Below are 25,464 nucleotides of genomic sequence, written 5' to 3' on the forward strand. Positions count from 1 at the left end.
TCAGAGCTAAAGGATTAGAAACACATTTCCCCAGTTATATAAATTATATAACAAGAACTAAGAGAGATAGTCAAGGAGAGAAAGAGCTCCTCCCTACCACCACCCACCACCACTTTTATTTAGTGACATTCTTGGAACATAAGCCTCTTAGCTCTATTTTAATTGCTTTAATACTCCCATTAACTCTAACTTATAACAACAGTTCATTTATATAGTACTTTCCAAAGTACTGTCTCGAAACTACCCTATGAATCAGGTAGACCAAGTACTATTCCGTTCATTTTATAGATAAGGACACTGAATTCCAGGAAGTCAGATGGCTCAAGGCCAAGTAAGGATTCAAGTAAGGTAGAACGTCCTTTCAGTTGTACTAGGTGACCCTTCACAAAGACTAAGCTTCCATTTATGTACACGTGAGGTACCCCTCCCTCCACACCAACCCCAAACAAGTGTCTCATGATTCTCAACAACACCCACTGAGACCCATTCACTGGGACTGTCTTCCTCTTCTTTCCCTCATTTCCCAACTATTTCAGAGAACCCAACACTAAACAAACCATACCAACTCTTTGATGTATTTGAGTGATACTGAGAATGGTTTAAAAGTCAGCAAATAACCTGGAAAAGCTTCAAGAGTTTGGGAGTTCCTAGCTCCCTGCCCTTTGATCTCATCCAACCCATGTAATAGCATTTGCAGAAAAACAGTCCCACACATGGCTAAGACACAACACATCAAGTTCATGCAGTTATCTCTAGCAAATGAAGCCATGCCATAGTCAGGAACCAGGAAGAAAGGGGAGAAGAGGGTGAGAAGAGGGAAGATGGGCATAGCAGAGTTAGCAATGGGTGGCCAGGGGATCAGTTTCACCGCCCTAACCTCGATAGGTTCCTGCTCAGTTAAATCAGCCTGCGACCCAACAACTTCACCATCCTGTACATGGTTCTTCATTTCACTCAACTGCTGCCTGACCTGAAATAGGAATGGGTGAGTTTTGCTCAAATATACCCCTCACATGCACACACACACTCATATATACAGTCACTACAGGCACACGCTTCCTTGATTGTCCGATGCGGCTGGCAGGATGGGCCTCGGGTTGGTGAGCATGGCATATACAGACCTAAGCTAAGAGCTCTTAAAATAAATGAACAACTAAATGAGTGAATGGATAAATAAATGAGAGCACCACCATCTAAGATAATCTAAGGTATAACTGGGTGGGGAAATAACTGCCCTTAATCCTCCCTTAGATGACTATGCTTACTGAAACTGGTGAAGCACAGAATTCAGGATGAACTGATATGATGTTTTAGAATATGCTGCTACTGAGGAATGACATTTCTTCCTAAAAAGTAAAACTAACAACCCTTTCCAACATATTCAAAATTAAAGCACAAGTTTTGTGGTGCATAGACCCCCTCCAGGAGCACAGAATAGAGAACCCCTTCCAAAAATATATGAATGTTATGGACCCAAGATGCTACATGCTTTGGAACTATCCTGGTTCTAGATGGTGGTTAGGAAGGAACAGGGTTTTATCACACTGTTGGGGACCCCAGGGATATTTTGATTATTCATAGCCTGACTCCAAGGTCTAAGGACAGTGTAAAGTCTAGTCTCCCCAGAACCTATTCAAGCACAGTTCACCCAATGGAAAGACTCTGGAATCTGTTCCTCAAAAGAGGAGTAAATTTTTACATTTCAAATTTACTATAAACCTCCCCCCCAAAATCTGACATAAAGACCATAACTCAAATCCCTGCCAAGCTGGATTAAATGAAGAACCTTCAAAATGGAATAGATATGATCAAAAGGTCATTATCATTAAGTATCTGATGCGACCAAACTCAAACACTGCCTGGAAAACCTCTTGGGAAAAACTTAGATTTAAATATATATTATATATTTAATTTAATATATATATATATATATATAAATTAATATAGGGGCAGCTAGGTGGCACAGTGAATAGAGCACCGGCCCTGGAGTCAGGAGTTCAAATCCGGCCTCAGACACTTGACACACTTATTAGCTGTGTGACTTTGGGCAAGTCACTTAACTCCAATTGCCCTCCAAAATGCAAAAAAAAAAAAAGGAAGAAAGAAAAAGAAAAAAAAAAGAATATAGATTCCACTCAACCTAAAGTTCAGTGTTGCATATAAAACTCAAGGTCACTGCCTGGCTTTAAAGATTAAGGTGAAATTTATAAACGTATGACTTAGCATCACAACGTTTTCAGGGATCAAATTCAGTCCTCTCATTTTACAGATGATGAAATAGAGGCCTTGGTGCCCTAGAGTAGGAATTAGTGGCAATATCTCGCTTAATTCCTGATTTGATATTAATGAAATCTCAATGTCACTGTTCTAAGTCGATATCTTTGAACAAGTTAAGTCCTACTAGTTCCATCATGGGATATCAAAGCACAGTCAGTTAAACTCTGGCGTTGGACACAGGGTAGAGAAAGGCATTGACCACTTCAGTTGCACGGGGATGCCCGACAAACGGTTTCCTGTGAATCCATATGATTTCAGAGCACTGGTGCTTCCATATAGGAGAAAGAGTAAGGCAGATGACTGTGGACAACGGAGAGGCAGAAGAGACCAAACCCTCAAATGAAAATTCCTTCACCCTGCCCCTGGAAGAAACTGCATCTCTACATTAAAGCTCAATTCTGGTCTTTCAAATGAATCAAGTAGGGTTTTTAAAAAGTGGCATTTTTAATGCAGACTCAGCATGCCTTCACACAACACCCTGCTTTCACACCCTTTCTCTCCCCATAGATCACAGCCAAAGCTTCGTTACCAGTGAGAGTTCCTGGCTCTGCTTCTGAGCTTCACTGTTGGCCGCATCCATCTGCTCTCGGGCTTCTGTTAAAAGGTCCCTCAACTTTGTTTATAAGACAAGGAAGAGGAAAGGGTTAGTGGGGGCAGAGAAGAGAGAAAACAAAACAAAAAACTGAGCATGACTCAACAGGCACAATATCTAAACACCAAACAGAAAAATAAGGTAGGGACAACTCGAGGGAAATGAGTTTACAAGATTCTTTGATTCTAAGGCTTCACTTTTAAGAGATGGAAGGAAAATCATAATGCTTTCCAAGTCTTTGGTGAAAGATTATAAAAGGCAGATCTCAGGCACGACTAAGGTTTAAGATTAAAGCCCAATCAGAAATTCCAAGTTTTCCCTTTCTGCCTCGTAGTTAAGAAAAAACTCTAGGTTTAAAGCAGTTATCAATCAGCACATTCTGGGGTCTGTCCCTCCTTCCCAAAGGTCATCAGTCATCCAATGGGATGTGAATTGTTCCATGGGACAGCCAATGGCTTGGAACTAAAGCAGAAGCCCTGGCGTTGTAGAGTGGACAAGCTGGGTCAGTGCCTCTCATCCCCCGAACAGGACCATTCTGATTCTCTCCTAGTCACCTTCAACTCAGGGAAGTTTCAAGCAAAGGGATTGCTGTGGTTGGATTCTGACAAATATAGAGATGACCAATTATTTCCTCATTGTCCCAGATGATCAAGCTGCCCTTGAAAAGAAAGTCAGCTTAGTCAATAGTGATGAAAACTTAGCTGGGACCTTGAACTTTGTAGTGTCAGAACTTGTGAGCCCAAGCCTTCCTTGCAGCACCATGCCCGCACTTGTGCAAGACGGGCTCAGGGCAGAGCCAGCCTCCTGAGGGCACCCCCTACTTACCGACTCAACCTCTTTTGCGTACTTCTGACATTCTGCACTGGATGTTAACATGTGCTCTTCCAGACGTGCCTCCAGAAGAGCTGCATATTCTTTGACCTTGACACAAATACACATCATTACACAAGTGAGACAACAGCCCGGGATATCATGGTGCCATTAAATAACATGAACATTAGTTGAATGGGAATTGTTGAACTTTAAGAATAACCAAGAAGAATTCCAAAGACTGTCTTGGTATTACTGGATTTAGGGGGAAAAAATACAAAAAAACAAATAAAGATGAACAAAAAAACTTGCTTTTGGCTTGGGAGAAATCAGGTCAGGTGTAAAAGAAAGTATCACCCACCAGCACCCTAATTCTTTAATTTCTTGAAGCTCTCCTCAGTTATTTGATTCAATTCAACAAACATATAAATGCCTTCAATTACAGTGCTAATCGCTGGGGTGTAAAACTGGCTACAACGTAGGCCCTGATTTCAAAGAGTTTAGAAGGTACCCAAATAACCACTATACAAAGGATGTACAAAGGACAAGTACGAAGGAGAGATTCAAGAGTCGTGCTTTGAGAACAGCTAAGGTGGTGGGGGGAGTGTTAAGGCACAGGTAATCTCTGAGCAGGCCCTTCAAAGAAGCCAGGGACTTCAGGAACCAGAGATGGGCCGGGAGCAGGTGGAAAGGAGGAGTCCAGCTCAGGATTTGGGGACAGCATGAACAAAAGCACAGAGACAGGAAAGGGTAGGATGAGTATGGGCTGAGAAGTAGAATATGTGCAGATGAGTCATACGAGATAAGACTGGATGAATAGTGAGCCTAATCACGGAAGGCCCTAGAATACTGCATGGAGGGCAATTTGGTGGGTCCACAGAATGCACAAAGGGGAATCCAATGCAATAAAGTTGGACAGGCTGGGGCCAGGTGGTGATGGGTTTTCAATGCCAGATGGAGGGGTTTATTTGTTGAGCCAGAACTTCACAAGGAGACACTAGAATTTCACGGGAGCATAATATGATCACGCCATCATTTCAGTGTAGAGGATACACTGGGCCAGAGAGGCCATTGCAATAGTTCAGGTGAGAGGTGATAAGGGCTTGACCTAGAGTAGTGGCAGTGTCAGCAGAGGGGAGGAGGTGTTTGAGTAGAAGAGTCAGAGTATCCCCACTAGGGAGGTTACCTGGGCAGCAATAGGGAAGACAGATTAGAGAGAGCATAGAGCAGAGGCAGAAAGCCAGGTGAGAGCTATAATAAAGGCCTGAAAGTGGAGAGGAAGGGCCAGTAAGAGGGAACATGGGTACTGATTAGATTCATGAATCTGGGAGACAAAGCTATGCCATGCACAGAAATGGAGGGAAAAATTGGGAGGAGGAAGAGGTATAGGAGGGAAGATGATGAATTCAGCTTCAGATATGTGGTCTTGGAGGTGCTGGTGAGGCATTCGGAGGGACGGTCAGCAGGCTGTTGATAATACAGGCCTGGATTGCTGGGAAGGTATTAGAAGCACAGATACAGATTTGGAGGTTACCTGCACAGAGGTCACAACTGAAGCCATGGGAGTAGATAAGATCACCAAGGGAGAGTACAGAGAGAAAAGAAGAGAGGGTCTTAGGCAGAACCTGAGCAGAAGAGATGAGCCAGCAGAAAGACAAAGAAGGTGCTATTAGTGAGGCAGGATGAGAGCCGTGGGAGAAGTGTCATGGAAGGTGAAGGAGAGAGGTGGTCTATCATGTCAAATGCTGCAGAAAAGTAAAGAGAAATAAAGACAAAAAACACAAACATGGTTGACATGACAACATGGCTGTTAGAGACCCTGGGGAAAGTTACTTCAGTACAGCAATATGTAGAGAAGCCAGATTGATAAGGGCTGTGTCAGCACCCTTCTGACACTGGAAAACAGGAAGGGATGACAAAATTTATGAGCTGATCAAAGAAAATCCAACTACAACTAAAAAAATCAAAACCCAAACAGAAGATGGTTGGTGGGTGGACAGCTGCTTCTATAACCTATCTATAAAGATGGCTGATATCCTGCAACCAACCCACGAGGACACTTTTCTCCAGGTTTTTGCTGTGAAGATTTGGGATCTGTTCAGATTGTTCATTTTCCTTCACCAAAGCAAAGAAACTTCTTACCTGAGCTGTATTCTGTAGGTCTCCTTTTAAATTCTCCATGGTTTCTTCGAGATGCTTCACTTTGATTTTTGACTATGAAACAAGAACAATACTGTCTCAGGAATGCAAGAAGAGACACTGAGAATTGTTCTTGCTCTAACCTGAATGTCCCCTCTGGAATATTCCTCTTAGGACAGATTTAAGGGACCCTCACTCCAAGTTACACTACCCACTTCTCTCTTGTCTCCATCTATCTTTCTCTAATTTCTTATCCTAGGTACAGGAAAGAGAAAGAAGACAGAAATGACAGTCAAGTAGCCAAAGCAACACCGGCGGCCTTTACCTTCTGTAGTTCTTCTTCTGATACCGTGAGCTTGGCTTTCCATACCTGCTCCTCCTCCTCTACACTCTTCTGCAGATCTTTCAACATGCCTTCCTAAGAGATTAATCACACAGGGGATAGATAATAAGATGTTTTAGTGGTTTAGAAAAACAGCAAGAACAAAAAACCTACCTAGTCATTCTAATGCCATCGTGGTCAGTCAATAAGCATTTATTAAGTACTTACTTGACATGCCAAGTCTTGTGCTACGCACTGGGAATTCAAAGAAAGGCACGAAGTATAAAGCCGTAAGATGACCGTCACTTCCCTTTTCTTTTTTCCCTAATTTTCTTTATTTTTTTGGTTATATTCTGAGTTCTGAGTTATCTTCCTCTCTCCCTCTCAAGCCCACATTAGAGAAGGCCAACCTTTAATACAGATATACATGTTCTTTCTCTGGAGGTTGATAGCATCTTCCTTCATAAGTCCTTTGTAGTTGATTTAGATGATCACATTACTCAAAACAGCTTAGTCATTCATTTTACTTTTTGAACAATACTGCTGTTACTGTATACAACATTCTCTTGGTTTTCACTTCCCTTTTCTATGGATTCTCCTTCTCACCCATTTTTCCCCCATCCCTATTCTCCTCCATTTAGCTCATATACTATAGGGCTACAGCAATTACAAGAAACTCCAAAGGTATGATCCAAATTTCTTTTTTTGTATGTAAGATTTTGTTTTTATCTAATTCTGCCGTCTAATTTTTTACATAGGCCATTCCTTGGCCAGGGCACACATTTTGGTTGAAATACAAAATCTGATCATTGTATTTGAGCTCTATGATTATGATTAGTGATTTGTTATGTCCACTCAGGGGACAGAACATGCAGACAGGCTGGCAGAAGGGGTATCAAACAAAACAGAGGTCACTTCCTTGTCCAGAAAATGGTTTTTACAGTTTCAAAGGAGAAAAAAGTGGGTTGGCAGCATATACTCTTTATTTCCCCTTTGTTGAATGCTTAGATGTCTGGTACCTTAAAGTCTCCCTTCCTCACCCCAACTGCCAATGTTCTGTAAAATCTTTAAGCCTGTCCTTTTGGTGACTTAATCAAGAAGAGATTCAAAAGGTCATTTAGTTCAACACTTTCATTTTGAAAAATGAAGCAAAGACCCAGAGAGGACGCATACATGACTTGTCGTGTCGTACAGTTAGAACTAGGATCCGCTACCTTTCCCTTCTGCCATGCTATGGCTCCTTAAGGAAATGGCAGAAAATCCTGTGAAGTGCTATTCCTGAACCTCCATCTCTTTCCCCCTTCTAGAACTTAGGCACCTTCCTGGAGAATCCTCTGTAGAATTACAGATGAGATGCAAATACTTTGAGAAATACCAGACATAGAATTTCCATCTGACTACAGCATACATGCATAATTTTGAATCTATTCGGATTCCTCCATCATGCTGGGAAGGTGACCTGGTGTTCTGAAAGGCTATGCCTAGGAGTACAAACTCAGGGAGACCCTATCGCAAGTAGGAAAGGCTGCAAGTATGGTGATGGGTCATGTGTGAGGTCCAAGGACCACCATCAGGAGAGGCTTATCCTCAGACTGCCCACAGGATGACGCAACAATCAGAGATCATTTCCTTAAGTCATAGACTGTGCACCAGTGGAGGAAGGGCCTACAAAGATAAAGATCTCAGAACCTTGAATGGCTGAAGCCATTAAACCCACCGTTTCTGCGAGGATTGTTCGGTACTGGTCACATTCTGACTGCAAGGTGCTCTGGGCTTCCTCAGCTTCTTTTAACTTGGAGGTTAAGTCCTGAAAGAACCCAGGAAGAATCAATGGCCTATTAGCTACAAAATACAAACTGCTACTAACTAAATAACAAAAAACAACCCTCCCTTCCCCCAGCCCCCAAATTACAAGAAACATAAGTTCTATTATGGCAATAAAGATGCTGAGCTAAGGGCTTCCATTTCTAGGACCTTCTTACCAAAGACTCCCCAGCAGCTGCTTTCTGCTTTGCAGCTTCTGTGCTCTTCTCTTTGAATTCCTGTAGCCACTCATCATAACTCTGAAACCATCAAGGAAATAAGTGAGGGGATTCCCATTCATCTTGAGCTGGCCCAGAGTATCACCACTGCAGTCAAACCCCCACCCTTCTCTTTACGCAATAATAATAATTAACAATGGTAACAGTTGGCTCTGACATAGTGCTTTGGAGCTGGCAAATTACTCTGCAGACATTCTTCCTATGGAGTCTTACAACCGCCTCTGTGGGAAATGCTACAGATATTATCCCATTTTACAGACAAGGAAACTGAAGGTCAGAAGTAAAATCAATGGCAGGATCTGAATCCAGGTCTGCCTAACTTCAGCCTCTGTGAACCACCTTCGTGATGCCTCTGACTTGTACCTGTTGTGTGGCTATTGAGATGTCTGGAAAGAGGGAGAGAAGAGTTTCTTTTGTTTTTGTCTGGGTGAGGCTGAACTGCTTCTCTGCTTCTTCCTGAAAAAGAAAGAGAAAGGTTGAGTTCAGAGGTGAAAGCAGAAAATACCGCTTAAAGGCAGCATGCGGTATCTACACTGATGGGTTTATTTTGCTCAAACTTTGCCTTACATCCTTAATTCTCAAGGTGAAAGGAATAAGACAAATGAAGAGGACAAGGTTAGGAAAAACCTGAGGTTCTAAATGCTGCTCCACATGAGCCTATAAAATTATGACAGAAACCAATTTAATGCTGAACCATCACGGAGGGAGCAGTGATAAGGATAACTCCCAAAACCAGCTATTTCAGCTCTCAATAATGCCTTCCAATGGCTTTACTCAGGTGAAGATCAAAGTTAGTTTTTATGTCATGAGTGCACAGTACACTAGCTAGAAAGTAAATAACTAGAGTGGATGCTCGGTAGTAAGAGAAGACTAAAATGGGGTGTTGGCTTGATGTTAAAAATAAAAACTTCACACAAACAACTGACAAACACATAGTGAAGGGCTGAAAAGAATACATTCTAAACTTCTAAACAAAAGGTCTCAAGAGAGGTCTGGGATCTCATCTCCCTGCTCTGCCTGGCCCCTGACTCGCCAGGCAATCTTGAATAAACCACTTCTCTAAAAGAGATCAGCAGTGTCAAAATCAAATAGAAAGAGGGACCACTAGACTGTACCTGTGGATCCCTGTGGGCACACACTGACTTAGAAAATCACATTTTAACATTATCTATATTCTACTGTATTTTAAAATTTTATTTTATTAAATGCTTCCCAGTTATATTTTAAAATGGTTTGGGCAGCATGTATCAAATTGATACCACTGCACCAGATGATCTCCTGGTCCCTGCCAGTTCTCACATCCTGGGATTCCAAGGTTTGTAAAGGGGCTAATAAGAATATTTGAAATACATCCAGAAAAGATATTATTTAAATGACACATCCAAAGGTTTATGTAGCACAGTATGTATAGACATATCCATTTGTATATACACGTCTACACATGCCGTAGAAGATAAACTTTTTGAGGGCAGGAACTGTTTCTTTTTATTTTACTTATTTTTTTTTGCCCTCCCCTTTTTTTGGAGGGGGGAAGGCAGGGCAATTGGGGTTAAATGACTTGCCTAAGGTCACACAGCTAGTAAGTGTTAAGTGTTCGAGGGCACATTTGAACTCAGGTCCTCCTGACTCGAGGGCCCATGCTCTATTCACTGCACCACCTAGCCGCCCCAGGAACTGTTTATCTTTGTATGTACCACTCCCAGAATCCAGCTCTTAGTACTTTAAATAAGCTTGATAAATGCTTGAGTTAGACTGAAAACTGGCATGCACTGAGCCCGAAGCACTGATCTGTTTGTAAAGAGCCATAGGAGACCCTCTGAGGAAGTTTCATGTATTTTACTACGAGTCCTGGACTTACGGCAACATGGTGGCGCACATATGGGATTTAATGGATAAAATGTTGGACTTGGGGTCAGGAAGACCTGAGGATGAATCCTAGCTCAGACACTTACTGGCTGTATGACCTTGGACAAGTCCTTTCACCAATGGCACTCAATTCTTCATCTATAAAATGAGGGGTTGGATTTGATAACCTCTAAGGTCCCTGCTAGCTCTAAATACAAGATACTAAGTATCACTGTTTCACTTTCTAAGGCAAACAAGCCATTTTCTGAACAATCTGCCCAAGATCTTTTTCTTGAAAAATACTTTAACATAAAAATAATAACAAGCATTTGTATATAGTACTTTAAGGTTTGTAAAGCACTTTACAAATATTATCTCATTTTATCATCACGACAACCCTGGGAGGTAAGTACTATTATTATCTCCATTTTAGAGATGAGGAAACTGAAGCAGAGATCAAATGACTTGCCCAGAGTCACACAGCTATTAAATATCTGAGGCTGAATTTGAACTCAGGTCTACCTGACTTGACTCCTGGTGCCACCTAGCTGCCTTAACATTTAGCTACAACTCCACACAAAAGATAATAACAAGATAGCAAGAACTCTTAAGGTCAAATGCATCTGAAGTCAACACCTCAGTTCTCATTTCTGAAAGTAGTATCTTTGACCTGGTGACTGGAAGATCAAAAAAAGTTTGTCAATAATTGCTATAAGAAAATGTCACTAAATAGGGTTTAACTAATGAATGATAAAACTCCAGTCTACACGGCTGGAAATGATTTTGGTTTTTATTTCTCCTGAAGTGTCACTAGTTATTTGCATCTTATTTTTAAAAAAGCAATTTGAACCTGAAGCTAACTGGAGCCCCGTGTCAGCTAACACTTATGGGGAAGGCATGGAAATTAAGGGCAGAACTCTTCTTCTCTCCTCCGTCAAAAGAGAACAGAAGCAGATTCAGTCTAGTGGATATTTTGTGTACCAACTTCCCTGGGAATCTCACAGACTCAGTTAAGCAGAAGCTCCAGGCCCCAGTCCTTGGCAGTCTGTACTTCACATATTTTGAATGCATTTGGCTCAGCTACTTTTGACATTATTAATGCAGACAGAAACTGAACATGAAATACATCTAACCTTTCCTTTGGTTAAAGAACTCAGTTTCTCCTCACATCCTTTTTCAGCAGATGCCAAAGCTTCCATTGCTCTCCAGTTTTTTTCTCGGAGGTCCTAGGAGAGGAAACAACGGTCAGGACCGATGCAGTCATTCACCACATTCATACCATGGGCACACCCCCAAGACATGCAGAAAGTATAACTTCAGATCCTTTGATGACCTCATGGAGGATACTAGGTAAGCTACCTTTTCCCCAGCAATGGAATGCGGCATCTAGGAGACAGGTATCTAATTTCCCCATTGTTATGGTCCATCAATTTTTAACTTGTGCTGGAGCCCTTAAACATATGGTTACCGTGCTTCCTAACACATTACAGGGACAGTCCAAGTCTGCTATCAGGACAGAAAATGTCTTTTTTAAAGTCAATACATACTGATAATAAGGACTAAGAGGATGAGACAGTATAGCTTAAGGATTTTTCCCCTCCCCTCTCAAATGACTGTCATGGTTTTCCATCACCTCTCCTTGTAGATGAAAATTTTCACAATATTACAATGATAGATTGTTCTATGCCAAGAGTTCACAACCTGGGGTCCATATACTTTGATTTTTTAATATTTTGATAATTGTATTTTGATATAACTGGTTTCTTTTGTAAGTAGATGCATTTTACTTTATGCATTAAAAAAATCATTCTGAAGAGCTCATAGCCATCACCAGACTGCCAGAGTCCATGACAGATAAAAAGTCAAGAATCCCTGCAATAAATTAATAGCTTGAGCCTCTCTTAAATGACACTTGGTGAGGGGCAGGGATGAAGCAAGAGAGGACAGGGACATAGGGAGGTGATGAAACTGTTTGTTCTAACATAAAAAAACCAATGACTCGCAGTCTGATGACCTACCTTCAAGTTCTAGCTACATTCTATTAACGAATGGACATCTGGGGGCACATTCTCTCTGAAGAGACAGATGAAATGAATGCATGACCCTAAACATCCCTGTGCCAAAAAGCTCAGCACAGACACAATTACAGCACTAGGAAGCACCCAGAGCACAGAGCTGTGCTGGGGCAAAAAAGCAGTGCCTCTCTCCAGACCATGGCCAGCCAACTCACCACTGCCACTCGCTTGGATCATTCCAAGCCTCCTGCTGGCTCTTCCCACCTCTACTCTCTGGTCATGTCACTCTTCTGATCAAACTCCTGGTGGTTCTCTACTGCCTATCCAGTAATTTTCCAAAATATCCAAATTTTCTGATTGCTACTCAAGGCCCTCCTCCACAATCTGGCAACACCCTTCTTTGCTCAACTTATCTTACGGTACAAATTTTAAGCTCCATTCAAAGTGGATTCTGCTCCCCAAATGTACCCTGGGGTTTCCTGAATATGCCTGCTTTCTGTTCTCCCTGCCACATGTAACCTTTCACATTCTGAATGCCCTGCTCCCTGCGGCCACGTCTTCCAACTTTGACCTTCCTTTAAGGCTCAGTTCAAATCCTCTTACAGAGGGGTTTTCCTGACTTCCTCAATTATTAGCATCTCCTCACCCTGTGGTAACTTTGTAATTACTTTGAATATTTTTTATTTGTATTTATCAGGTTTTGTTCCTGTCCTCCTTCCCCTATCTTAGAATCATGTTTTTAAGTGCACAAAATAAAATAAATCAGTTTATGAAGAAAACAAATCATAGTGAATTAGAATTGCCAGGATATATTTTAAAATGACCTGCAGGTTAAGAACTAATGGACCTCAGGTTAAGGAATCCTACAGTTCATGTTTCCTGTAGAAGAGAGTTTCTTGAGGGCAGAGACAGTTTTTTTCTGACTTTATAAGCCCAGAGACCAACAGTGGTAGGGGCTTGGTAAGCATTATATAAATACTTAATGAGTAAACAAAATTGTCAGTAGGTGCTCACCCCACACACTCTGCTGTCTTTGGCCTAAGGGCTTCTTTAATTGAGGCTCAAAACACTCTTAAGAAAAAAAAAATCCAAGGCTGTAAACTAAGATTATGAAGATATTGATAATAAACTCCCAGTGATTCTTGCCACTAGGACTAAAGGTAAATGAGGTAGAGAAAACTCCCAAAAGGGACCCTAACAACCAGGGACTACTCTTCTTCACCCTCCCCTCCCACCTCCAACATCATAAGGGGGAGAAGGAACGTGAAAGGAAGAACATTTTTGGTGGCATCACGAGGTGAACAGGGTCAGGGAGGCACAAAGTCCTTAGGAGCTAATGCACAAGAAAAGCTAAAATAATTCCCTTGCGCTAAATTCCCTCCTCTGGAGGCTGCTGGTTTTGGAAGGGTGTTTTTGAATTAACAAGGCACAGATCTATATAGAATACTTCTACAGGCTCTTCACCTCCTGCTGCCTGAGCCCAACCCCTCACTCTAGAGTAGACCCTTACATTATTTTTTAGTTTTTGCTGCTCGACAGCCTCCTTTAGCTCTGAAGCTTCCTTTTCCAAAGAGATGACTCGGGCTTCATGCTCTTTGAGCCTAAAGGGAAAAAGACAGTATTATTTTCTTTCTTCCAAAGCAGTCACTTCTCCGTACCCCACTCTACTCTCCAAATGGGTGGCAACTCAGATGAGAATGGCCCAATATTCAAACCATATCATGACACTTCAGAATAGGGTTTCCAACCAGCTTAAATCACTCAGAAAGTCCAACCTGGTGCATAATAACATAAATAATAAAAATGAGAATAGCTAACATTTATAAAGTGCTTTATTAAGGTTTACAATGCACTTTGCATATATTATCTCATTGGATTCTATCAACAACCCTGCTTGGTAGGTTTTATTATTAGCCCCTTTTTACAGAGGAGAAAACAAAGACTAAGAGAAGTTATGATTTACAGTTACATAGCTACAAAGTGTCTGAGAGAGGATTTAAACTCAGGTTTTCTTGACTCCAACAGCACTCTATCTACTACACCACCTACCTGATGCCTCATTTTTCAGGCTACAACTATGCAAATCTCAAAGCCTCAGAGAAATAAAAGGCAGTCCCCTCCCTACCCTTTACTTTTCCTCACTACTCCCAACTGAAACCTGATTTCCAATGCCACCCCTCACCCTACCTCCAAAATAACCATAAGTAACTTGAATAGTGAGGCATCAGGTGGCCATGGGCATCAGAAGCCTGGGTAGGAGACAGCATTTTCCTCAGTGGACACAGATAGAATCTGAAGAGTTGCAAGGGATCATATAGATCATTTAATGCATCCCTTTCCCTACCACACTCTTGCCCATTGCAAGGATCATGGTATCAGAGCATCTCAGTCAGAAGGAATCTATGTCTATAGAGTCCAACTTTTACCTGAACGGTATGCTCACTTATAAGACACCCAACAAGTGGTCATCTAGCCATTGTTGGAAGTCCTCTACGGAGATCCCATTACTTCCTGAAGTAGCCCATTCCACATTGAGGGGGTGCAAATTATAATCAGAAAGTTGTTCCCGACATGAAGCCTAAATTTACTTCTTTGTAATTTCTACCCACTGGTTCTCATTCTACCCTCTAAGACTAAGAAAACAAGTCTAATCCCTCTTTCCTGAGACAGCCTTACAAATACTTAAACAGCTTTCTTGTTCTCTATGCCAACCATCCCTTCCCCAAAGACTTGTCCTGGCCAAAGACCCCCAGAGCTCTCATAAGCCTGAACTCAAGACTTTTCATGTCCTTCAGTTTATCAATGTTCTTCCTCAAAATGAGTGACCAGAACTCATCTATTTATGGCGTGACCAGGGCAGAGGTCAGTTGGACTATCACTTTCCTAGGTATATAATTATGCCCCTCTTAAGACTACAACATCTTTGACTAACAGCCACATAGCTTCTACTCTACCAGCTCCAGGCAAAGGAAGATGACTTATTCCATACATGACACATACTAGCCATCAATGCACCTTTTAATAATCAGGGCCAAGAAATGAACACAATCTATGTGATGTGATTAGTCAGTACAGGTACACTATAGAATTAAAGTATTACCTCCCTATTCTGAATGTTCTATTTCTATTATTTAATTCACCCAAAGATCACATCAGCATTTTCTAAACAACTGTATCACATCTTTGCTGATAGTCTGGAGTCAGCTAAAAATCCTCAGATCTTTCCATACATGAAGAATTCTTTAACTATACTTCCACTATCTTCTATTTGCTGAACTGATTTTTTTTAAACTTTAAATACAGAACCTAAATACAAGATTCAATATTTATCTCTGTTAAATCTCATGTTATTGATTTTTCACCTAGTATTTCAGATTGTCTGAAACATTTAACAAGTCGATTTGACCATATATTGGGTTGGTTATTTCTCCCAGCTTTCTTTTCTTTTTTTTTTCTCTTTTTGGAGGGCAATTGGGGTTAAGTAACTTGCCCGAGTTTTTTTTGTTTGTTTTTTCTGTTAAGTGTCTGAGGCCAGATGCGAACTCAGGTCCTCCTGACTCCAGGGCCAGCGCTCTACTCACTGCGCCACCTAGCCACCCCATCTCCCAGCTTTCTGTTATTTGATAAGGCACCTTTCTATGTCTTCATTCAAATAAGTGATATGTATTAATTTGTAGGTAGTTACTTTTGAGATTCTAAAGGATGAGGCTACATCTAGGCACAAAAGACTGATTGGCCCCATGGAGAGAGACAAAGGTCAAGTGCCTATTTTGGATTTTTAAGGTCCTAAGGCAGAAAAGATCAATAAGAACATTCATTAGTTATTCTATTTATATTTTTAAAAACAAGTACTTGTTTAGCTATCGTTGTTCAGTCATTTCAGTCACATCCAACTCTTTGTGACCCCATTTAGGGTTTTCTTGGCAAAGATAATGGAATGATTTGCCATTTCCTTCTCCAGCTCATTTTATAGAAGACGAAACTGAGGTAAACAGAGTTAAGTGACTTGCCCAGGGTCACACAGCTTGCAAATGTCTGAAGCAAGATTTGAACTCAGGAAGTCTCATCTTCCTGACCCCGGGCCTAGTACTCTTATCTAGTGCACTCCTAGCTTTCACTTGTTTAGCTAACAGGTTATAGCTTCATTATAAGATCCCTTCCAGCTCAGATCTATGATGGTCACCTCAGCATGCCAGTGGGGGAAAAAATCTAAAAATGGACATAAATCCCAATTTCTATTTTTGACAAGGGGTCTTTGGTGGAAGGACATAAATGTTTTCTAAGACATTAATCTTAAAAGGTTCAATATATAAAAATCCATCATGGATATATTATCCCAAACTTAACTTTTCTGTGTGCTTTCTGTGAGGTTCTTGTATTATGAGACTTGTTAACTATGCCCAAAGATGAACCATCCGTATCTTCATACTTGTGTAGACTTCAATCACTTCTATCTACAGACTTCACTTTGCCCATACTCAGAATTTCCATTAGTCAAATAAAAGCCTCTTGATAACTTGGATCTGAATTTCATATATCTTACATATTTCACAACGAGCAACCAAGCTCAGATAGACACAATATAGTAACTCCTGAATTTAGCCTTTGGAATATGCAATAAACAAAGAGGTAATTCACAAATGCTCACTAGACCAATAACGTATAATACAGTGTCTAGAATTGGCCAATGTTGACATTTTTAACCAAAATAATAGGATGAGACTGAAAATGCTGCAGCAAAAACATTTATTCTCTCTATATATGCCAAATGCTCATATTGACTGATATCAACGTTAGCTGCTGTTTTGATTTAAGCCATACCTCTTCCTAAGGACGACAGACATTAAAACAGAAAACACAAGCATGTATCCATTGATCTTCTGATTACTACTTTATATTATGTAGTTAAATATAATCTGGCAGTTACAATATCCATGTCTTTCCTAAAAACAGTAGTAGCATGAACTTGAAAGCTGTTTTTCCATAAAATCATCAATCCTATAAAAATATTTTTTAATACATTCCACAAATCTATACTAGATTCACCTGTACTTAGCAATACTCCCACACAACTCTCTCCTTCCTCATGAGCTCCATATCATTAGATGAAGAGGATACAAAAATCTTCCTGCAGCAAATATACTCAAAAGTTCTTCAGCAACAACAGAATCCCACAGAATCCAAACCAAAAGGTGAATGGAAAGAAGATGTAGATTACTTTTCTATCTTCTTCCTTGCCTTCTCCAAGGTTCTAAATAAGCAATGATTTGTTAATATCAACAGCAGAAGCAGATAAACTCAAAACAAATGTTTCAGGAAAATTATTTTTTGAAGATAAAAAAAATTTATTCCAGCTATATCTAAATGGCCTAAAAATCCTTATCCATCTTCTTTAAAACAACAATTTCTATAGCAACGTATATTGTGCCCAAGAATTCCAACTTTAATGCAAAACAAAAAATACCCCTCAACTAATTTGCTTAAGTGTCTTGAAATAATACATACTGGGACAGGAAAATGTAAAGAGTTTGGTCCCATGTCTTCCCATGAGAGTTGCTCTGCCTTCTGGTGTATTTTTTTTGTAGCTCATCACATTGGCTGCCAGGAGAAACTGGCCCACAGTGAGCTGTGTTTAAGATGGAAGGATAGTGACTCATCTAGCAGTCATGGCCAGAGAAAGAGAACCTTGCTGGACACCACATATTAGACACATCTGTGTGATAGAGATGGAGAAAATATGTGATGTCCATTATTGACTTATATGGATATGTGAGCTCTCTGCTCTCCCAGACAAGTCAAACCTCCTGTGAGAGTGTGCACTGAAAAACCCATGCTTACAGAGATAATGAGCCCCAAGAACTCCGGGATTACATTAACTTGTGGGGCCCTACCGTGTAGTCATTCCCAGCCCTTAGCAACACCAAACAAACACTAAATGAACGACACTTTGTGCAGGACAGGCAGTATTGAAAGAATGCAGCACCGTGGGTCTGATCATACCAAAAAAACAAGATTTGGGCCAGACTAAAGTCATCTCATTAACAAAAACAAATAATCGTGCACTCCAACAAGTTTTGGCTAAATCCAAGTACCAAATGTGCAGGCCAGAGAACAACCCAGTACTGAAACATTTGTTCTCACGGTAAGTTTTGCAATAACCCTGAAATTTAATCAATTCCTGCAAGTAACCAGTATTGCACAGGTTTAATCCTATCTTATAATATATGTGTATATCTATATGTACACACACACACACACTCACACACACACCCCAATTTTAAGCCACCTTGCTCTCCCTCCCAGGGTATGTATGAGTAACAACAAATCAGATTCTTAACATGACAGTCTATATAGGAAGAAGGAATAATTGTATCCACCCATCACCATTCCCATAGTAGCCTTAGTCTGTATTTATCCTCAGCATGCAGAGAAGAAATAAAAGGAGCCTCTAAAAATGGACTCACTCTGAAAATCTGAGGCCTTTCTCATTTCAAATTCACCTCAACTCAAACCACCCCACTTGAAGCCTAAAAAATCAGTGAAGGAGAGCCTTACCTTGCTTGCAACTGGTCCACCTCTGCTTGGCTAGCCTAAAGTGAAAACAAAACAGATGCTCATAAACACAAGATTTTTCTAGATTTTATCCTCTGCTTTTAATAAGATTGAATCTTAATAAAGATTCAAATCTATTTTTCCCCCACCTGCTCTTTATTATGGGCCTAACTCAGAGAGAAGAGAGAAAGAACATAGACTGGCTTCTATAATTCATGTCAATGATGGATCTAAACGTGGGAAAGAGTATCTATGGTCAGGAGATTCCCAAAGAACTTGGAGGAAATGCGTAAGGTCCTTGCTGAATTTTCATGAATGGAGGTCTACCTGAGAGAAAGGGTGATGAGTCCTGACCTGGGTGTCTTTGGCTTCCTTGGTTTGGCCAGCTTCCAAGAGAGCCTCGATGGATTTAATCCTTTCTGCGAGCTTTGCATTTTCTGCACTGGACTCCGACAGCTTTCCTTTGAGCTTATTCAACTCTTCAGACTTGCTTTTCACCTCTGTTTCAGAGGACTGTAATTTGCTACGCAGTTCTACAGAAGAAAAACAGGGAGGGGGGAAAGGGAAGGAGAGAGAAAGAGAGAGGTAGAGAGACACAAAGAGAGAGAGACAGAGAGAGAATGAATGAGTAAGTGGAATAGTCAAGAAAGGACTCCCAGTCTGTTCTCTCCAGAATTTATACAGTTTCTGCTACTGTAACACTTTGACTGTTCTACATTCTTAAAGTTTAAAGGGGTAAAAATGCTTAGGGTTTTAAATAGGGAGGTTTAAATACAATAATTACTTGCAGTTGGATAGTCTTTAAAGGTTTACAAACTGCTTTTCATAGCTTATCTAATTTGATCCTCATGAGAGCTCTGTCGGGTAGGATTATTATCCCTAATTTAGAAATGAGGAAACCAAAGCGGAAAAAGGTTGAATTACTAGTCCAGGATCACACAAGTAAAAGAATCTGAGGTAAGATTTCTTGAACCCTTTCTTCTCTATGCACTATACTACCTAATTTTTTAAAAATGATAATAATGATTTTATTATTATTGACTGCTGAAAACTACAGTCAATAAGCAGACAGGGAAGAACATTAACCAACCTGAATTGGGATGGTACTATCTTTTCTAATTATAAGGGAAGGAGGAAAAGCTTCAGACCATTATTCAAACACTATAAAATGAGGTTGGCAATTGATTTGGTTTGGAGAAAAGCCACAGGAGAATTGATTTCGCTTTGGTAAATTCTAATCCACATGAGAAGAAAAAATAAACTGGGATGATATGACAGTTTATTTGGCAGAAAGTGAAAACTTTTCAGAGTTCAAGTCATTTCTTATTTAGATGACTCCCCCTTCCCCCATAGTCTTTATATCAAAGTTGAATTCCCAAACTTAGCAAAGCATGTGATATGACTTTCTTGCCTCACCCCAGCACCCACTAAAGTGTTGTGAAGCTCTAACCTCCTCTCTAAAGTCTCACCTGTAACCTCCTATCCTCACCCACTCACACAAAGCAAAGCTGATGAAATTCTACCAAATCCTGGGGGAAGGAAGGGGGGTGTGTGTGTGTGTGTGTGTGTGTGTGTGTGTGTGTGTGTGTGTGTGTGTGTGTGTGTGTAGAGAGTTTAGGAGATTTCCCTAAAGTCATAGGGATAGCAGGTGGCACAGACACGATTCAAATCCAAGGGTTCTACTTCAAGTCCAATTTCTTTCTCTCTATTCTCACTGACCTTTGACTTTTTACCTCTCAGGATGGTAGTCCTATGATTCTTTGACTTTAGAAGGAACAATCCTTTCCCACTTTTAACTTGAGACAGGGCCAAGAAGTAACAATAGGAAAGCCATACACACTAATGAACAGTCAAGACCACACCTAAACCCTAGGGATTCATTTTTCTCAGTCATGAAATATCCCAAATCTGGTTGGAAGGTTTACATCATAGAAAGAGTTGGCTGGAGCTAGAGCGAGGGAGCATGGTGTACCTTAGGAACAAAGTTATGGGAGCAATAAATTGAGTGGCACTGGAAACAAGCAGGAAACACTGGCATCTCTGACTCTTAGGAAATAAACGGCAGCTAGCTTGGTTTGCCTTTGCTACTCAGTTTTTTAACACATAAGGAGAGAGAAGTAACAGAATTCTCTAACCAGCAACACTCTGCTGATCTCCCTTTGCTTTCTCCAAGTCTGCCAAAAGATTTTTGTAGCTGGACTGGGATTTGCGAAGCTCTCCGCTCACTTCATCTAGTCTTTTCTGGAGGGCGTCTTCTTTTTCTTTTTGAGAAACCTGGAAAGATGGAGGGCAGGGAAAAAAAGGGGGGAGGAAGGAGAAGTTAAACTCCCAAACTTAAGAAAGCATGCAATGTCATTTTCTTACCTTACCCCAGCACCCATTAACAAAACTGTGTTGGGATCCTTGATTTCCTCAGTAAGTGACTCTGGAATCTTAGACTGGATAGAATCATATACTGAAATTTGCAATTCATTTTCCTGCAGTTTATACCCCTCAGCCAACGGGAGTGAGGGCAAAAGGCAAAGAAGCCAAAGCAATTGTTTGAACAAACCCTGAATATACCAGTTCTCAAAAGCAAATGCCCCAAGCTCTCACACCAATAAAATTACAGGCACATATTAAAAAAAAAAAAGAGTAACTATTTGTTAAGAAGGCATTCCGAACTAAACTTTAATCAGTATTGCTCAAACACAGTCTCTATTCCCTTTCTATATAAAGTGATTCCAGGGGACAAAGGCTAGTCTGACTTGCACACTGAAAACAATCAAATGTTGCTCACAACTAGAGGAATAGACATTGACCTCTACAATGAATGACAAGGAGCTAAAAGCAGGGCTGGAAATAAGCAAAACAATCCTCAAGAGATTTTTTTTAAATTACGACCTAAATGTATTCTGCACGGTGGAAGTTTGTGTGCAGCTTTAGAATGAACAACATTTTCCATAATAAAGACATGACAGTGGAACAGTTTCACTCAAAGTCCGAAGGAACAAGTGAGGAAGGAACGTAGTGATGTGGCCTCATGAGAACTCCTGAACAAGCTGATTTTTCTGCTTATCAGATGAGCTGGAAGGGAGCAAGGAGAACCTCTTTCCAAACAACATGTTCCCAGGCAACGCCAGATAGAGGCAACTATTCTGAGCAGAACTACTGAGTAATTTTTCTTAAATGAGTCTAATGTAGTCAGATACCTTCATTACTGAGGTTCTGAGTTGCTGCCAAGTGTTTTTATCCATTCAATGCTAACTTTAAATAGAACATTTGGTCAGGTGAGCAAATCAATATTAGAAGCAAGAGTATTTTTTCAAAATCCAAAGAAAAATGCTGGCACATCTCTAAGAGTGAAAAGGATAATCATTCTTTTGCTTAGTAAGAAATGCTTAGAGGAAATAATATTGTAAAAGAATACCTCCCTCCCTTCCCCCAGTGAGCTCAAGTCACTAGGACCACGCAAGTTCCATCCCAGAATCCTGGAAGATGTGACTGATGAGTTACTCTCAGTAGTCTCTGAAAGACCAGGGCCTGAGAATAACACAGGAGGTCTAGAAGAGCAGGGCAAATGTCTTCATTTAGAGAGAGTGACAGAGAGAGAGAAGAACCATGGGATGGGAAGCTTGACTTCAAACCTGGTAACATCCCAAAACATTCTACTTTCAAAGGGATGGTCTGAGATACAGTCTATTCACACTAAGCCTGTCTCCTCCCTGTAGCAGGGCAAAGAAGGGACATGCAAACGCAGTAAAAATCACTGATGAATCACCAGGTACAGCCTCCAGATATGAAGGAAGATTACCAACCTGTGAGCTCCTCCTTACCCAGCTTACTCGCAAACGGGTACATCCTATACTGGTATCTGTAAACAGCTCCAAGTCCCTCCATTCTTTCAGGTACAAAGTAGTACCGGCCCTAACCCCTACAAGGCACTAGAAATCAGCTGTCACTTCTGAGCAGGGCTGCTTCATTTCCCAGTGACTCCTAGCATCAACTACAAACTTGTGTGTTTGGCATTTGGAATTCTGTGGTTCTCTTCACATACTCTATGTTCAAGCCAAATCAGCCTGCTTGTATCCCCTGCCTCCGTGCCTCAAATATTCTTCTCCTTACTTCCACCCCTTGGCATCCCTAGATCCTTCCCCCATCAAGAATTCACACAAGTGCCACCTCCTACAAGAGACCTGGCCAAACTTACCCACTGTTAGCTTTTCCCCTCTGCCCACCTCCCCCTCCCCGGTTGCTTTGACTTTATTTTACATTCATTATCTGTATACATATTGTCTTTCTCCAGTAGAAGGTAAGCTTAATTTTTGTCTATATATCTGCATTGCCTGGAATAAAGAGGCACTTTATTAATCCTGGTTGAGATATGGATCCAAATATAAATGATGTTAGGCCATAAGATGCTTTACAATAATAAGATAACTCAGTGAGATAGGCATGCAAGAGGTCTACTAGATACTGAAAAAAAACCCTCATATGTTTCCAAAACTTCATTCATCTACTAAAACTGCATGTGTCATGGTGGGCTGTACACAGACACATCTGCTTTCTTCTCAGTGGGTTCCACAATGTTGCCAGAGACAGAGTAGGTTCCAGAGGCATTCTCCTTCCCTCCCAGAGATCTGTATTCTTGCCAGGAAGGAGGAAGGAAGATATAATATGGTAAGACTGTCAGAGATGCTGAAAACGTAAAGAAAACTCTTGCCATGGAGAGCTCATATCCACTCAGATCCCAGGAAGCTTAAGGCTCCATAGGAGGAAGCCTCAATTGAGGGGGAAAATGGTTTCCAAATAAAAAAAGCAAAAGTTTTAGATTCAAGCAGACAAAGGAATGATTCTTGAAATTAGTACCCTAAGCTACTAAATATAGAGTCAAGCCAAAGGATAAACTACCCCAACCTCAGATTTAAATTTAGGAAGAAGGAAATGCAGACTACCACAAATAAGAGACCATGACAAATTACACTCTTCTCTTTAGGGGAAAAAAAAATTAGAAAAAGGAAAATCTCAAATACCATTCATAAACTAGACATGCTCAAAGAATGTCAAAACTAGAAGTAATCTTGGTCAAACCCTCTCATTTTACAGATAAGGAAACTGATGCCCACGGAGGTTAAGTGACTTGCCCAAGGTCACCTAGTTAATTATGGAGAAGTAAGAACTGAACAACTTGACCCCACATAAATAGGACCAAAAACATCTAAGATAACAAACTCCCTTCTATCCAAAAATCCAAGCAAAAATAACCTGTCATAACAGGAAGGTTTTCTCCACACCTGAGTCAAATACCCTTTGAATATTATCTATTTCCACTCCCAAGCTGCATCTGGGGCTTCGGCTTTTTAGACACAAGTCTTCAGAAGGGAAGCATCCTAATCAATTTGGATGAGATCACATTAAATTCAGGAAAAGTGGTTGGCATTATTCTTATCATTTTTCTGAATGGTTAGATATGTAAAAGCTACTTCTGAGTGGGAAAGGCCCCTATTCTGAGGCAATCTGCCCCCACAAAAATAGGGCTTACACAAGTGGGTGAAATAAGACAGGTTCTTCAAATAAGAGGTCATGCCTCCACAGCCAATTAGTCCCCAAAGAGAATTGGGGCCTAAGTAGGCCATTGTCCAGGGTTCCATTTCTAAAAAGAGGTGGCCAATACTTTATGCTAATTTTTTAATACTGTCCAGCTATGCTTCCAGCAAATGTGTACATTTCATTCATCATGAAGGAAAAGAGCTGAGTCAGGGTGGACAGACTGGACCAATTCCAACAAAGTTCCTGGAAAAAGAGAGTCAGTGGACAGAAGCACAGACAGGCCCCATCATCTCTCCTCACACACACGGAGCATGGACCCAAAAGGAGTGGACCAAACCCTGGGGGGCACCAGGCCCATGCCTCACCTGCAGCTGGTGGACCTGCTTCTCCAAGGTCGTAGCTTTGCTCTCCAGGCTCTTCTTCTGCTGCTCCTCCTGCTGCACGGCCTCAGACTTTTCGGCAACTTCTTTCGTGAGCTTACTGCACTCTTGCCTGAGCTTGGCCAGTTCAGCGTTCTGTCTGAAAGACAATTATGATCTTGGATCAGAATAAGAGTTTAGTTCGTGGTTACAAGTTAACTGCTTAAGACTCTTAGGCTAATGAGACCAACTCTTCCCCCCTTGACCCAAAACAACAACAACAAAACAGAATTCCAAAGAAATGTGAAGGGCTTGGCTGGAAAACGTAAAGTGGTTCATACCTGACTCAGTCTCTCATGATTTTTCTCCAAGCTCAGAAAGTTAAGAATCCTGTAATGGAATATGACTGTGCCATATGGGAGATAGTTTCAGAGAGATCTGAGGAGACTTATATGAACTGATTCAGGGTGAAGTAACAAAACCAGGAGAACAATTTATATAACAACTATACCACTGTAAGAACAAACTTTGAAAGCTATAAGAATTCTGATCAATTCAGTGATCAACCCAAAGACCAATGGTGAAATACACTACTGACCTCCTAACCAGAGGGTGATGGACTCAGAATACAGAATGAGACATATATATTTTTTGGACACAGTCAAATGCAGAAATTTTTTCTGCTTGACTATACATATTTTGCACATGGGTTTTCTACCCCTTCAACTGGGGAGGGGAATCTATTTTCACTCAAAAAAAAATTAATTTAAAAAAATGAATAGCTCTATGAGCCAGATAACTCTTACCATGCTTTAGGAAATTTACAAAAGTCAATTCTCTCAAAAGAGGCATGTAACACTATAAAAGAGAGTGTAATTCAGTGGCTACAATAATGTAATGGAAAACACTAGAAGACATCAGAACTTAAATCAACGAAATGATTGATCTAGATTCCAAAGGTTTGGTTATCAAATACCTCCCA

The 25,464-nt window shown here is 40.7% G+C and overlaps 1 protein-coding gene across 2 annotated transcripts in view; it reads right to left on the reverse strand.

The window, feature by feature from the left end:
- RRBP1 (ribosome binding protein 1) overlaps positions 1-25,464 on the reverse strand; it is a 120,094-nt gene that overhangs the window by 5,453 nt on the left and 89,177 nt on the right. For both annotated transcript variants that reach the window (XM_069075458.1, XM_069075459.1), the window contains exons 7-20: positions 24,489-24,642; positions 20,730-20,868; positions 18,949-19,127; positions 18,598-18,632; positions 13,553-13,643; positions 11,161-11,253; positions 8,546-8,638; positions 8,123-8,203; positions 7,858-7,947; positions 6,144-6,236; positions 5,822-5,893; positions 3,695-3,790; positions 2,807-2,890; positions 878-970 (exon numbers count right to left, since the gene is read on the reverse strand). In XM_069075458.1, the coding sequence (XP_068931559.1) occupies positions 878-970; positions 2,807-2,890; positions 3,695-3,790; positions 5,822-5,893; positions 6,144-6,236; positions 7,858-7,947; positions 8,123-8,203; positions 8,546-8,638; positions 11,161-11,253; positions 13,553-13,643; positions 18,598-18,632; positions 18,949-19,127; positions 20,730-20,868; positions 24,489-24,642 (1,393 nt within the window). The remainder of the gene's footprint in view (positions 1-877; positions 971-2,806; positions 2,891-3,694; positions 3,791-5,821; positions 5,894-6,143; positions 6,237-7,857; positions 7,948-8,122; positions 8,204-8,545; positions 8,639-11,160; positions 11,254-13,552; positions 13,644-18,597; positions 18,633-18,948; positions 19,128-20,729; positions 20,869-24,488; positions 24,643-25,464) is intronic.

This window comes from Petaurus breviceps, unplaced genomic scaffold, assembly GCF_028583685.1.
Source record: "Petaurus breviceps papuanus isolate PSGF00001 unplaced genomic scaffold, PetGlider_PUasm1.0 90919, whole genome shotgun sequence".
Taxonomy (NCBI): Eukaryota; Metazoa; Chordata; class Mammalia; order Diprotodontia; family Petauridae; genus Petaurus; species Petaurus breviceps.